At 39.3% G+C, this 13,223-nt stretch overlaps 1 protein-coding gene across 1 annotated transcript; it reads left to right on the top strand.

Annotated features, from left to right (window-relative positions):
• Nucleotides 1–351: 351 nt before the first annotated feature.
• On the top strand, nt 352–5,612 carry L1TD1 (LINE1 type transposase domain containing 1; the record flags this gene model as incomplete). Its single annotated transcript, XM_032839777.1, has 2 exons — nt 352–1,320; nt 3,977–5,612. Coding segments are annotated over 2 exons (2,580 nt in total), but the record flags the coding sequence as incomplete, so codon positions are not given.
• Between the last annotated feature and the right edge of the window lie 7,611 nt (nt 5,613–13,223).

Raw genomic sequence — 13,223 nt, forward strand, 5'->3', positions numbered from 1 at the left:
CTGGCCAACTTCCATCAGTGTTTTTAGTCTACTGTTTGGTTGATTTATGGCATTCAAAGCTTTACTTGAATCGGGTTTTAATGTATGAATTTTGAATTCTGGTTTCTTTTTTTTTGGTATGCATATACCCATCTTGTTACCTTTAAATTGTGGAGTACTTGTGCTGTAGTTTACTTCATAACCATCTTGATAATTCCTGATCATTGTGCTTACCAAAAGAATTCTTCAGTAAATGATTTTTCTTTCTTTATTTCAGATGATAAATATATTTTAAAGATTATTGAGTTTTGGAGGAGTCTAGCAGACCTCCAAGAACAAAAATTACTCTTCAGGATAATAAAATAAAACAACATTTCCACAATGTCCATTGTAGAGTCAGAAATTGCTAGACTTGCAAAGAAACAGGAAAATAGCACCCATAGGGAAAGAATTCACTTGATAGAAACTGACCAGGAGATGGCTCAGGTATTAGATTTAAAATGCAAAGACATGTCAGCAGTTATGCTGATGAAGTTTAAAGGCTTGATGGAAGATCTGGACTTAATGGTCGATGAGATAAGGGAATCCCTTAAAAAGGACCTAAAGGAAATGTTAGGAGTAGAAAGTAAAATGCCTGAAGTGAAGAATATAAATAACTCCAGTACCAAAAAGGAGTTGCAACAAATAAAAGGTTTAGCCACGCAAAAAACAGAGTTGCTAGAGAAGATAGTAGGAGCAAACTCTGAAATAGTTGAAGCTACTGAAAAGTTGACTTCTAAAAGAAAAGAAGTAAGTGAGCTGAGTAGCAAATTAGACAGAGCTGAAGAGTTTAGTATGGACCAAGGTAAGGAATTGCCACATGATAAATCACAAAATGACAAAGTCATGGGAAGTGTGGAAGAAGCCATAAGCAGTCTAGACAACAATTGGGAAGAACATAGCATCCATATGGAAGTAACACGAGAGATTGGAGAGGATGAACTGGTCAAAGAAAAAGTCCTTCAGAACTCAAAGAATACAGAGAAAATTCTAAAAACCTCCAGAGAAGATGAAGGAGCGATACTTACTTTGGCAGCAGACTTTTCATCAGCAGCACTGGACATGAGTAAGCAGTGGAGTAACGTCTTCAGCATTCTGAGGGAAAATGATTTTGAACCTAAAGTTCTATGCCAAGTCAAATTAATATTTAAGTGTGATGGTGAAGTAAGGACCTTTGCAGATATGCAAAGTCTCATCAGTTTTACTAGCCAAAAACCATTTCTGAACGAATTACTGAAAGATGTACTCCCACAAAAGGAAAAAATAAAGAAAGGAAGAAGGTACGGGATTCAAGAAAAAGTGGTAAGTATACAGATCTGTGGAGCTTATGTACGGAGAATAAGTAATGGTAAAGTTATTCCTAAGGTTAAACCAATTTTTAAGAAATAATTACTTAAAAGCATGACATTAGAAGTAATGACTAAAAGGCTTTTTTCTTTTAATGGGTGGTGGTGGCAGCTTGGAAGAGGTTAGATTTGAGAAGGGATTGTACATATTCATTACAGACACTGAAAAAAATGTATAGGTTATGTATTTAAGGGTGATTACTGGAGTAGTAGCTTTATTTTTTATTTTTATTTGTTTTTTTAAGATTTTTTTTTTAAGATTTTATTTATTTGACAGAGATCACAAGTAGACAGAGAGGCAGGCAGAGAGAGAGAGAGAGGGAAGCAGGCTCCCTGCTGAGCAGAGAGCCCGACGCGGGACTCGATCCCAGGAACCTGAGATCATGACCTGAGCTGAAGGCAGCGGCCTCACCCACTGAGCCACCCAGGCGCCCTGTTTTTTAAAGATTTTACTTACTTGACAGAGATCACAAGTAGGCAGAGAGGCACACAGAGAGAGAGGGAAGCAGGCTCCCTGCTGAGCAGAGTGCCCCATGTGGGACTTGATCCCAGGACCCAGAGATCATGACCTGAGCAGAAGGCAGAGGCTTAACCCAGTGAGCCACCCAGGTGGCCTGGATAGTAGTTTTTAATTCATTAAAAGGGAAAAATAGAAACAAGTGAGTAAATTCAAAGCCCTCACGCAATAGGATTATAAAAAAAATTAACAAATATGTTGAACTTTCAGTCTATAAAGTAGTCCTGGTAGATCTTCATTAGCAATCAGAAATGCAAATAAACCTGTCTTACTGATGCCTATTCAGGTGTTCATTAATGTTAATATCTAGCTGTTACCCATTTCATGTAAGGATTTTTATTTTTACATCATATTAGATGATAATTTTGTTTCCTTCATATTAGATTATGTTCCCATGTATTTGATTTCATTGAAAACACTTCAGGTTAATTTCTGAATATTTTATGTGATTCCAATATTAAAAGGTAATTCCTGTGGTATATTGTAGAGATTCTGTCTCTCATCTTGGATGTGTGTCTATTTCTTATTTTTGTCTGTGGTGTAAGGTAGTAGTCTAGTTTCTTTTGCATGTGGCTGTCCAGTTTTCCTAGCACCATTTATCAAGGAGACTATCCCCATTCCATATTCTGGGTTTTCCATAAATTAGTTTACCACATATGCTTGAGTTTTTTTCTGAGCTCTTTATTCTGTTTACGTTGATTCTGATGTGTCTGTTTTTGTGACTTTCATACAATACCCTGCTGTTTTGATTACTATAGCTTTGTAATACGGTGTGAAATTAGGTTGTGATGCCTCCCGCCTTTCTCTGTTTCAAGGCTGCATTGGGTATTTGGAGTCTTTTGTGGTTCCATACAAGTTTTAGGATTGTTCTTTTCCTGTGTAAAATGCCATTGGAATTTTGGTAGAGATTGCACTGCATCTGCAGATTGCCTTGGGTAGTATAGACATTTTAATAGTATTATTTCTGCCAATTCATGTATAGAATATCTCATTTATTTGTATCCTCAGAGGCCTGTATTGTAACCAAGTATTTTTGATGGCTTCTCAAAAGAACACCTAATACCCCTGCCCTCTCAACATTTTGAAGTGTAGCATCTTTGCAAAATGACAGTATAGAATTAGGAAATACACTTGGATCAACAATTTCTTTGAGAATCACCATTGGTGATGTACACAGCCCAGCCTGTTCTGGATGGTCTGGGGAGGTGGAAGGATAAATAGTGACTAGCCATCCCTAAATAGGGAAGATCCTGTAAATAGAGGGAGCATTAAGTGAAAAGCTAGAGGCAAGGACAGGGTTTCAAGGAATATTATGAGCCAACTTTTCTATTACAGATACTGTCTCGAGCTCCCTACCTAGGTTGTCTTATTTAATCCTCACAACGATCTGAAGTAGTTGCTTTTCTAGAGAGCAAGTTTATGTACCAGTAGCATATGTGACAGCTGGGTTTGAACAAGCAGTCTTTTTTAAGTAGGCTCCATACCCAAAGTGGGGCTTAAACTCATGACCCTGAGATTGAGAGTCATGTGCTTGGCCACCTGTGCCAGCCAGGTGTCCCTGAACAAAGTAATCTTAAAAATTGAGCCTGTATTCCTAACCAAAACATTGCTTTCCTTTTGAGTAATATGGCTGTAGCTTGAACTACCAGTGAGATCTTTAAGAAGTATTAGATTTACTTTTTGTTTCCTTTTGGGGGGAGTTCGGGGGGAGGGAAGTAAACGGGAGTTTTCGGGTAGTGTCTCAAGTTGGAGAAGTGTCTCTACTGCAGGGTCCTGCATGTAACCAGACATTTACTAACACAAGTTCTTAAGAGTCAGTGTTTGGGATATAGAGGAACACACTAAACATTAGGACATGGAAATTTGCAGGTGCTGCATAGATAGCAGGTGTGATGGGGTAATCACAGGGGAAACTTGACTTGTTTGGGCTCCTAGGCATTCAAGAACAAGTAATACTTAAATAATTTCCTAGATACTTAGTAATTGTTAAAATATGTAGTCAGATTACTGACTAGAGAGTGAAGGTTTAATTCCTTTAAAAGACACATGATACAAAGATTTATTTATTTATTTATTTATTTATTTATTTTTTCAGGAAAAAACTCTACTAGATTCAAAGCATGGAGCTGAGAGGGAAGCCAGTGATGGTTTGAGCTTTCTATTTGTTAAAGAGGTAAAGGTTGCAGAGCCAGAGGAGGTGAACAACTTAGAGACTCAGGAAGAAGAGGCTTCAGAGCTGGAAGAAGAAGGAGAAGAGGCTTCAGAGTTGGATGAGGAAGAAGAGGCTTCAGGCCTGGAAGAGGAGGATGAAGAAGAGACTTCAGAGCTGGAGGAAGAGGAGACTTCAGGGCTGGAGGAGGAGGGAGAAGAAGAAGCTTCAGTATTATGTGAGAAACCGGATTCAGCCTTTCAGTGTCACTCTGTGGTAAATATAAAATGTGGAGCTGAAGAAAAAAGCAGTAATGGCTTGGAGGTTGTTTCAGTTAAAGAGGTAGAAGATTCTGAGCTGGAGGAAGAAGAAGGTTCAGAGTGGGAAATGGAAGTAGTCTTATCGTGGGAGGAAGGAGAGGACTCAGAGGTAGAAAGTGTAAAGACAGCCTCCCAAATAGAGAAAAAATGGGCTTCAGATGGACTTAATGAAATTGCCTATGATTATTTGGCTCAGGACTTAGAGAAGAAAAAATTGGTGAAACATCAGATGGTACAAAAAACCCAGAATAAAGAGGAAATGGCTGTACCGAAAAACCAAGGAGTTGGGACAGTCTGTCCCACCTTGACTTTGGCCTCTCCCTCAAAATCACTAGAGATAAGTTCTGTTAAGCAGAAAAGGCATTTAAGTACGAATTTGAGTACTCCATCAGGAATCAAGTTTTTAAGGAAAACTGAAAAAGACCGACACAAAACTCTGTTGACAGATAAGCGAACATCTAAAGAAACAGACTTAATACAAGAAACAGAAGAAGACTTTAGAAGAAATGTAATTAGCAGCTTCAGAGAGCTACAGGAGGAAGTTGCAAATATTAAAAATTATCTTCCAGAGGTCTTGGGAATAAAAAACACAATAGTTATTCTGAATAGCAGAATAGACACACTTGAAGAGAGAATGGACAATCTAGAGGACCGTATTGAAGAATTCTCTAAGGATACAGTGCAAATGGCCAAACAGATAATTAATAAAGAAAGGTCAAGAGACATAGAGGATAGATCAAGAAGTTCCAACATCCGTTTGATAGGAATTCCAGAAAAAAGTAATAAAGAGAATGGAGCAGAGGAAATAATTAAGGAAATCATAGAAGAAAACTTTCCAGAGCTAAAGGATTCAAGTCTTGAGGTTGTTAGTGCTTACCGAATACCTAGTAAGATTGATGAGAAGAGACTCACTCCTAGACATATCTTGGTGAAATTCGGGAATTCCAGTGACAAAGAAAGGATCCTAAAGGCTTCCAGAAAAAGAGAAATAACCTATAGAGGAGCAAGAATCAGATTGACTGCAGATTTATCATTAGATACTCTAGATGCTAGAAGTCAGTGGAGCAATGTCATAAAAGTTCTGCAGGCAAAAGGTTTTACACCTAGAATCCTATACCCAGCCAAACTTGCATTTGATTTTGAAGGAAAAACAAAGACATTTTTTGATACCGAAGAATTCACAAAGTTTGTTTCTTCCATACCCTCTTTGAAAGAATTACTGGAGGATATATTTTAACAATCTAGGAGGTCTATAAATGCTTACACACAATATATATATTGCCTTCCTCCCACAGCAAGAATCAAAAAGGAAAACAAAATTACATGTCACATATCTACCCAGGAGGATGGACTGAACAGTATACTTGGGGAGTAGGCGAAAGGAATGTTAACAGATACTACTAAAATGTTGTACAAGTTAAAGGATGTTTTAAAATTAGTATTAATCACTGTAGCTTTTGCAGGAGTAGGCTTTATACACCACTGGGGAAAGGGAGGGAATCTGTCATTGTAACCATAGAGAGAGGTGGGGTGAAATAATAGAAAAACGGAAAAAGATGGCAAGATAAGTTAATGCAAAAGTTTAAACACAAGTACTCAATTTTAGATTATCATGATGTGAATCTTGAATCTTTAATTAAACATTTTTCCTTTGAATATGCTTTATTTGTTTACTTTTCTACCTCACATTTTCTTAATGCATTTTGTCATTACATAGTTACTGTTTACATTTTATTGCATAAACCCATGGAGAGAACAAATCTAATGCTGGACATTTATGTATTCTCACTTGTTAGTCCAGAATAAAATAAATTGATTTACAATGTATAGATAAGAAAGGAAGAGAATGTGGTAACCATTTTATGGGTTTTGCTCCAAGGGCTTATTTAGCATATTTAGTTTACAAAAACAAAAAAATGTCCACTGCCCAACATTTGAAATCAGCTGCTTTTCTCAGTTGAGTCTTTCCATCTCTGACCTTCATGGACCTTACTGCAAACTGATAGTTACTTCAAATGCCCTTGCCTCAGTATCCCTAGCTTTGAGCTTTAACTCTGTAACTCCAGGGAAGTCACTAACGCCTCTTGAATCTCCAGTCCTTTCATCTGTAACTGTTCATTCTTTCCTTACAGGTTTCTTAGAAAAATCTGAGATGAGATTTGTGCCCAGCATTATTAGAATCTCAGTAGATGGGAAATCCTGGTTCCTGACCAGTAGATTAAAATGAATTAAAGCTGGTTGCCCTTCTCTCAGTTGCTGACTTTATTTTTAATCTCTACACCCTGCATGGGGCTTGAATTTACAATCCTAAGGAGATGAAGAGTTGCATGCTCTACCAACTGAGCCAGCTAGGTGTCCCCCAGTTGATTTTAGAATGAGCACAACAGGAGGCTGTTCAGTTGCACTGGGGATGCGTTGGTCAGAAAACTAAAAACACTAATCAGGTACTCAATTATCTTTGTATTTCCACCCTCTTGGATTTCATTGTCTGGCTTACAGGCTTTTCCCCCCAGTTTTTCTTTTGTAAATGTACTTTTCACCTTTTGGTCTACTTGTGACATGATACAAGGTATTGAGAAAGTAGTACAGTCCCATGTACCTTTTACCCTCTTTCCCCAACAATAATGTCTTAATGTAACTAGAATTGTTACAAGGGAGGATATTTCGTTAGGTCCTTTGGAGGAGGCATAATCTGTCACTACCTTGATTTCCAACTTGTAGTCTCCATGATGGTGTTTTTGTTCCAAGCCACCTATTTGTCATACTTTGTTATTGCAGCTCCAGGAAACTTAATGTAGTGTTTATGAACTCCATTACGCCCACGCACTGCTTTCTTCTAGACTAATCTAGACTAATAGTCTGTTTCTGTAGATGATTATAGGAGGTCAGGCAACAATTCTGCTGATGCTGATAACACGTCTAGTGACCAGATTGAAAGCCTATCCTCTAGTACCTGCCAACATGAATGCTTACATTGACCTACTACACAGTCAAAACCCCTTTTCTTGTGGCGTTTACTGGGGGATAGTGCTTAAGTTGCTTTGTCCTAGGGTATGAGAAAGGGTAAAGAATTTCTAGTGCAAGTGTACAATTCCTGCTATTGTTGTAAGTCTGTACAAAATCTCGTGTTTTCCCATTGCTCTTCCACTCGTTTCTACAGTCTGTCTTCTAGTATCCACCCACTAATACGAGTCATGTAAGTCCCTGGGCATTTTTCTTCTAAAATGTTCTGTGAGTGTGTTGTGTTTTTAAATTTTTATTTATGTGATAGAGAAGAGAGCACAAGTAGGCAGGAGGAGAGAACCAGGCTCCTCACTGAGCAGAGAGCCTGGTGCAGAACTCGATCCCAGAACCATGGGATCATGACCTGAGCTGAAGGCAGATGCTTAACCACCTGAGGCACCCCAATGATTGTGTTTCTAATTTTTGTGAGTGGAATCATGCTTTTGACCTCTATTACTATTAATGGTTTTTAAAGATAATCTATTGTTACGCATATTTAATTCACTATTTCTAATGAACTTTATGTGTCCCCAATTATTTTATCATTTTGTCTAGTGATGAACACCTGAACTGTTCCAACTCCCCCCCCCCCCCCCCGCCCCACACACACACACACTACCATCCCAACCTCCCCACTAATAAACAGTTTGATCCCTGCTCCTTTAAGGACCTGGGCAAGAGTATCTCCTCAATCCTTATGTAAGCTTATGCTTAATTCCACTCAGCATTACCAGTTTTGTGGGTTTTTTTTTAAGATTTATTTGTCAGAGAGAGAGTGAACACAGGCAGATAAGAGGGCAGAGGGACAAGCCGGCTCCCTGCAGAGCAAGGAGCCCCATGTGGGACTCAATCCCAGGACACTGGGATCATGACCTGAGCCAAAGCCAGTCGCTTAACCAACTGAGCCATCCAGGCGTCCCAGCATAACCAGTTCTTAAGAGTGGTTCTAGTTTGAAAAACGACCACCCAGATGAGAACAAGCCCACAGTATTCACTCAAAACTTAACTGTGTTGAAGGAGCCAGCCACCATGGCCAGTATAAAAAAACTGAAAGGAGTGGGAAAGTTTATTGTGGAACAAAAAGAAAGTTTCCAGGTACACTACTGTTGGAGGTTATTGGCATGAGAAACTAACTAGAAGCAGGACAACTTACATGATGGCCTTCAGGAACCTCTTGTCTATGGTTGGTCCTGAGTTTGGAAATGGTAGTAAAAACAATTTGGTAATCATTGGCAAAGTCTGACCATTCTAGCCCAACTTAGGGAAAGGTGGTTTGGCTTCCTAGGTTAACAGCACAAGTTGCTGGTTAAGAGTTCTGTTGTCCTTTATGCTTGAGTTCCTACTTTTCCTACATCCCCACTCAACTTTCTAACTTTTCCTGACCTAATGACTAAAATGGTATTCCATTTTAATTTGTATTTCTCTGATTAGCGAAGTTGAGAAGCCGTCTGTATATTTTTGTAGTCATTCAGAGTTTACCCTTTGAATTTGCAGATTCATATCTTTTTTGCTCTTTTAGAAATGACCACCTCAAATTTTTTTTTTTTTTTTTTTTTTTTTTTTTTGCTCAGTAATCTACACCCAGTGTGGGGCTTGAACTCAGCAGTTCTCAGGTCAAGAGTCACATGCTCTACTGAGCTAGCCAGATACCCCAAAGCCTCTTGATGATTTACAACAGTTCTTTATATATCAAGTGGTAATCCCATATTGTTTTTAAATGGTAGAATTCTTTCTTTCCATTTCATTACTCATTTGTTAATTTTGTCTGTTCTATCCTCTTTGAACAGAAGTCTTCAGTATTTATGTAATCAAACCCATAATTGTTTTTGCCTTAACGATTGGTGCTCTTAAAGTCTTAAGAATTCCTTTTCTCCCTACACTCAAATACATTCTACATGGTTTTTGGCTTTACATTTTTCCGTTTAAGAGGATTAATGTATAATTTACATGCAGTAACATGTTTTATTGTGTATAGTGTTGCAAGTCTTGGTAAGTGGATACAGATATATAATCACAAGCAAGATGTGGGTGTCTGGCTGGCTCAGAAGAGCTTGTGACTCTTGATATGGTGGTGTGAGTTCTAGCCTCATGTTGGGTATAAAGATTACTTAAGTAAAAATCTTAAAAAAAAAATAAGAGTTCCATCAGGCTCTAAAATTAACCCCGTTGAGTCTGGCTGCTTTCACTTGGCATAATGGCCTTTGAGTTTCATCCACACTGCTGTTTTTTGTTGTTGTTGTTGTTTTAAGGTTTTATTTATTTGACAGAGATAACAAGTAAGCAGAGAGGCAGGCAGAGAGAGGGGAGGAAGCAGGCTCCCCACCGAGCAGAGAGCCCTATGCGGGATTCAATCCCAGGACACCAAGATCATGACTTGAGCCGAAGACAGAGGCTTAACCCACTGAGCCACCCAGGCACCTTCTACACTGCTTTTTTATCAATCATTTTTTCCATTTTATCACTGAGTAGTGTTCTCTGTGAATGTATCATAGTCTGTTGATCCATTTCCAAGTTGAACAGTTTTTGACTATTTCCAAAAATGCTGCCATAGCATTTATGTATGTATGTATTTTTTGTGTGAATATAAGTTTTCATTTCACTTGGATATATGCCCATAGTGGATTGCTGGATTGTATGGTAAATGTATATATACCAAACTACTTTCCCAAATGGCTGAACCATTTTGCATTCCCACCAGCAAGGTATGTTGTTTCCGGTTGCTCCATACTCTTACCAGCATTGGGTGTGGCTTTACATTTTAATCTCTTATATTTCATTCTCTTATCTACCCAAAATCTATTTTCATATTTGGTTTAAGTCAGGAGTATGGTTTTATTTATTGCCAAATAGGAGGCCAGTTTTCTGACTCTGTTCTGTTTCATCGATCTGTTTTTCTGAAATTTACAATTTCTACTTTTTCCAAGAAAGAATGTAATAAAATATTTCAAAGTAGTATGAGTGTTAAGGGGATTTCAGGTTATAAAAAGAGGGGTTGACTGTCTATCCTAGAATTATGGTATAGGGGCTGCAGAAGAGACATGAGCTCCAGTTTTTGTTTTTTTAAAGATTTTACTTATTTGAGATCTCAAGTACACACAAACAGGGAGAGGGAGAAGCAGGCTCTGTGCTGGGCAGAGAGCCCAACATGGGCCTCCATCCCAGGACCCTGAGATCATGACCCGAGCCAAAGGCAGGTGCCCCATGAGCTCCAGTTTTGAAAGTTGCCATAAGACAAAACTTAACAAAATTTTATGCTGTGTATAGGAAATAATCTCTAGTGTGTCGTCTTGGGGAGAGGCCACTGCCAGGTCCGGGTTGTCCACAGCTCAGCTCCACCCAGTTTCCCCAGGCTTGAGCCATTCTGATAAATCAGTTTGGGTTTGAAGGTGAAGTATGTAGAAACTCGGTCATTGTTCTGTGGATGACCTAGAGGCTGTTGATGTAATTATAGCAGTGCCCATAAAAAATATATATACATACATACACACGAACATACAAACATACGTGCAATGGATAGTTCTATCGTTGGAGATTTGATAAAAGCAAAATGTTCATTTCCTCATCCATTTTGTTTATTGGACTTGCGGAAATAACAGACATGACTTTAAATGGCCATTTATGTCCTGTGATTTGTGGAGCCAGTCCGCCATTAATTGGGCCTGTGTTTCTTAGTGGGAGTCAGCCAAGTGCGTTGGAAGGCTGGTGAGGGAGGAGGGGGGAGAGCAATGACTGCCAAGCTTCTGTACATTACACACCGGGTGCTTTTCTTGCACACACATTTTCTGCTCTCATGGCTAAAATATTCTGTGCAATTATCCCCCATTTTGTAGATGAGAAAATGAAAAACCATACATACTAACTGAGCAAGTGTACAGAAACAGCAAGAAGAATGATGAGAAATTCCAAGCAGCGATCAGTATCAAACTGACGTTGCTGGTATTTTAGCATATTGCCTCCCCGGTTTCATTTATTTTAATGTTTTTTATTTTATTTTTAAAAGATTATTTATTTATTTATTTATTTGTCAGAGCAGGAGCACAGAGAGCTGCAGGCAGAACAGGCAGAGCGAAAAGCAGGCTCCCTGCTGAGCAAGGAGCCCCATGTTGGACTCTATCCCAGGACCCTGGGATGACCTGAGCTGAAGGCAGGTGCTTAACCAACTGAGCCACCCAGGCATCCCGGTTTATTTTATTTTTGTGGTTACAATCATGTAACACTAACTTCACCATCTTAAGGCATTCTTAAGTGTACAGTTAAAGTGTATTCACGCTGTCATGAAACACCTCTAGAACTTCCATCTTGCAAAACTAAAACTGCCCATTAATCCTCCGTCCCTTTCCCTTAGCCATCACCTTTCTATTTCCTGTTTAGGATTTTGACCACTTTAGATCCCTCAGGAGTGACATAATCAGTATTTTGTCCTTTTGGGACTGGCTTATTTCACTTAGTATAATGCCCTTGAAATTCATCCACGTTGTAACATGTGACAGGTTCTCCTTTTTTTAAAGGCCGCATGACATTCCATTGCGTGTATATACCACATTTTCTTTATCCTTCTGTCAGGAGACATTTGGGTTGTTCGTACCTCTTGGGTATCGTGAATAATACTGTAATTGCACTGTGTGTGTGTAAATAGCTCTTAAGATTCTGCTTTGAATTCCTTTGGTAAATACCCAGAAGGGGAATTGATGGGTCATATGGTAATTTTCAATTTTTTCAGGAGGTTTGATATTGTGTTACATAGTGGCTCTACTATTTACATTCCCAATTCCTTCCAGATTTTTAAAGAAATACGAACACACTGGGGACTAAATTCCTATTCTCATGGTGTCCTTGTCTCCATAAGAACCTATGAAGAAACCTAGAAGGTATCAGTGATCAATAAATTCTTTGCAAGAAACCTTGAATAGTTTCTAGCCATTCTCAGAAACTAATTGCCCCCTGCAAATCTGCATAGACTGGGAAGGCAAACCAGACTTAAGGAGGTGATCCCCATAGCAAACCCTGAAGAGTCCTAGAAGTTAGATGGGCAAAGACAGGGGCTTCCAGGTAGATAGAACAGCCTGGAAAACCATGCTGAAAGGGCTTGATTCCTGCTGTGAATTTCCATTGCTTTCCTATGGCTCCAGCCTAAAAATCCATGGGTTTTTTTGTTTGTTTGTTTTTTAAGATTTTATTTATTTATTTGACAGACACAGATCACAAGGAGGCAGAGAAGCAGGCAGAGAGAGGGGGGGAAGCAGGCTCCCTGTTTAGCAGAGAGCCTGATGCGGGGCTCAATCCCAGGACCCTGGGAGCATGACCTGAGCCGAAGGTGGAGGCTTTAACCCACTGAGCCACCCAGGCGCCCCTAAAAATCCGTGTTTTTGACTTTCTGGCTCATTGTTTGTTTTTTTCTCTGGGAGTATGTGGTAATCTCCCCCAGAGCAGGTAGCATATGCCAGGCTGTTACAGACACATGTCCTGTTCTCACTGCGACAAGGGAAGGTGGGAACTCATTACCAAGGGTCCGTACACCTTTATGCTGAGAGAGACATTCTCCATATAGCGTTTATGGTCTTAGTTGGAAAGCAAGCATTAAAGAAGGAATTGGGAGTTATATAGAAGGGGAAGTACTGTGTTCTCTGGGAACCTGTAGAAAGGGGATTGAGGAGACTTGGAAGGCTTATCAGAGGACATATGCTTGAGACGTGAAAGGGGCCCCTGGTGGCTCAGTCTGTTAAGCATCTGACTTTTTTTTTTTTTTTTAAGATTTTATTTATTTATTTGATAGAGATCACAAGTAGGCAGAGAGGCAGGCAGAGAGAGAGGAGGAAGCAGGCTTCCCGCTGAGCAGAGAGCCTGATGCGGGGCTTGATCCCAGCATCCTG

This window comes from Lontra canadensis, unplaced genomic scaffold, assembly GCF_010015895.1.
Source record: "Lontra canadensis isolate GAN:19392208 unplaced genomic scaffold, GSC_riverotter_1.0 scaffold109, whole genome shotgun sequence".
Taxonomy (NCBI): Eukaryota; Metazoa; Chordata; class Mammalia; order Carnivora; family Mustelidae; genus Lontra; species Lontra canadensis.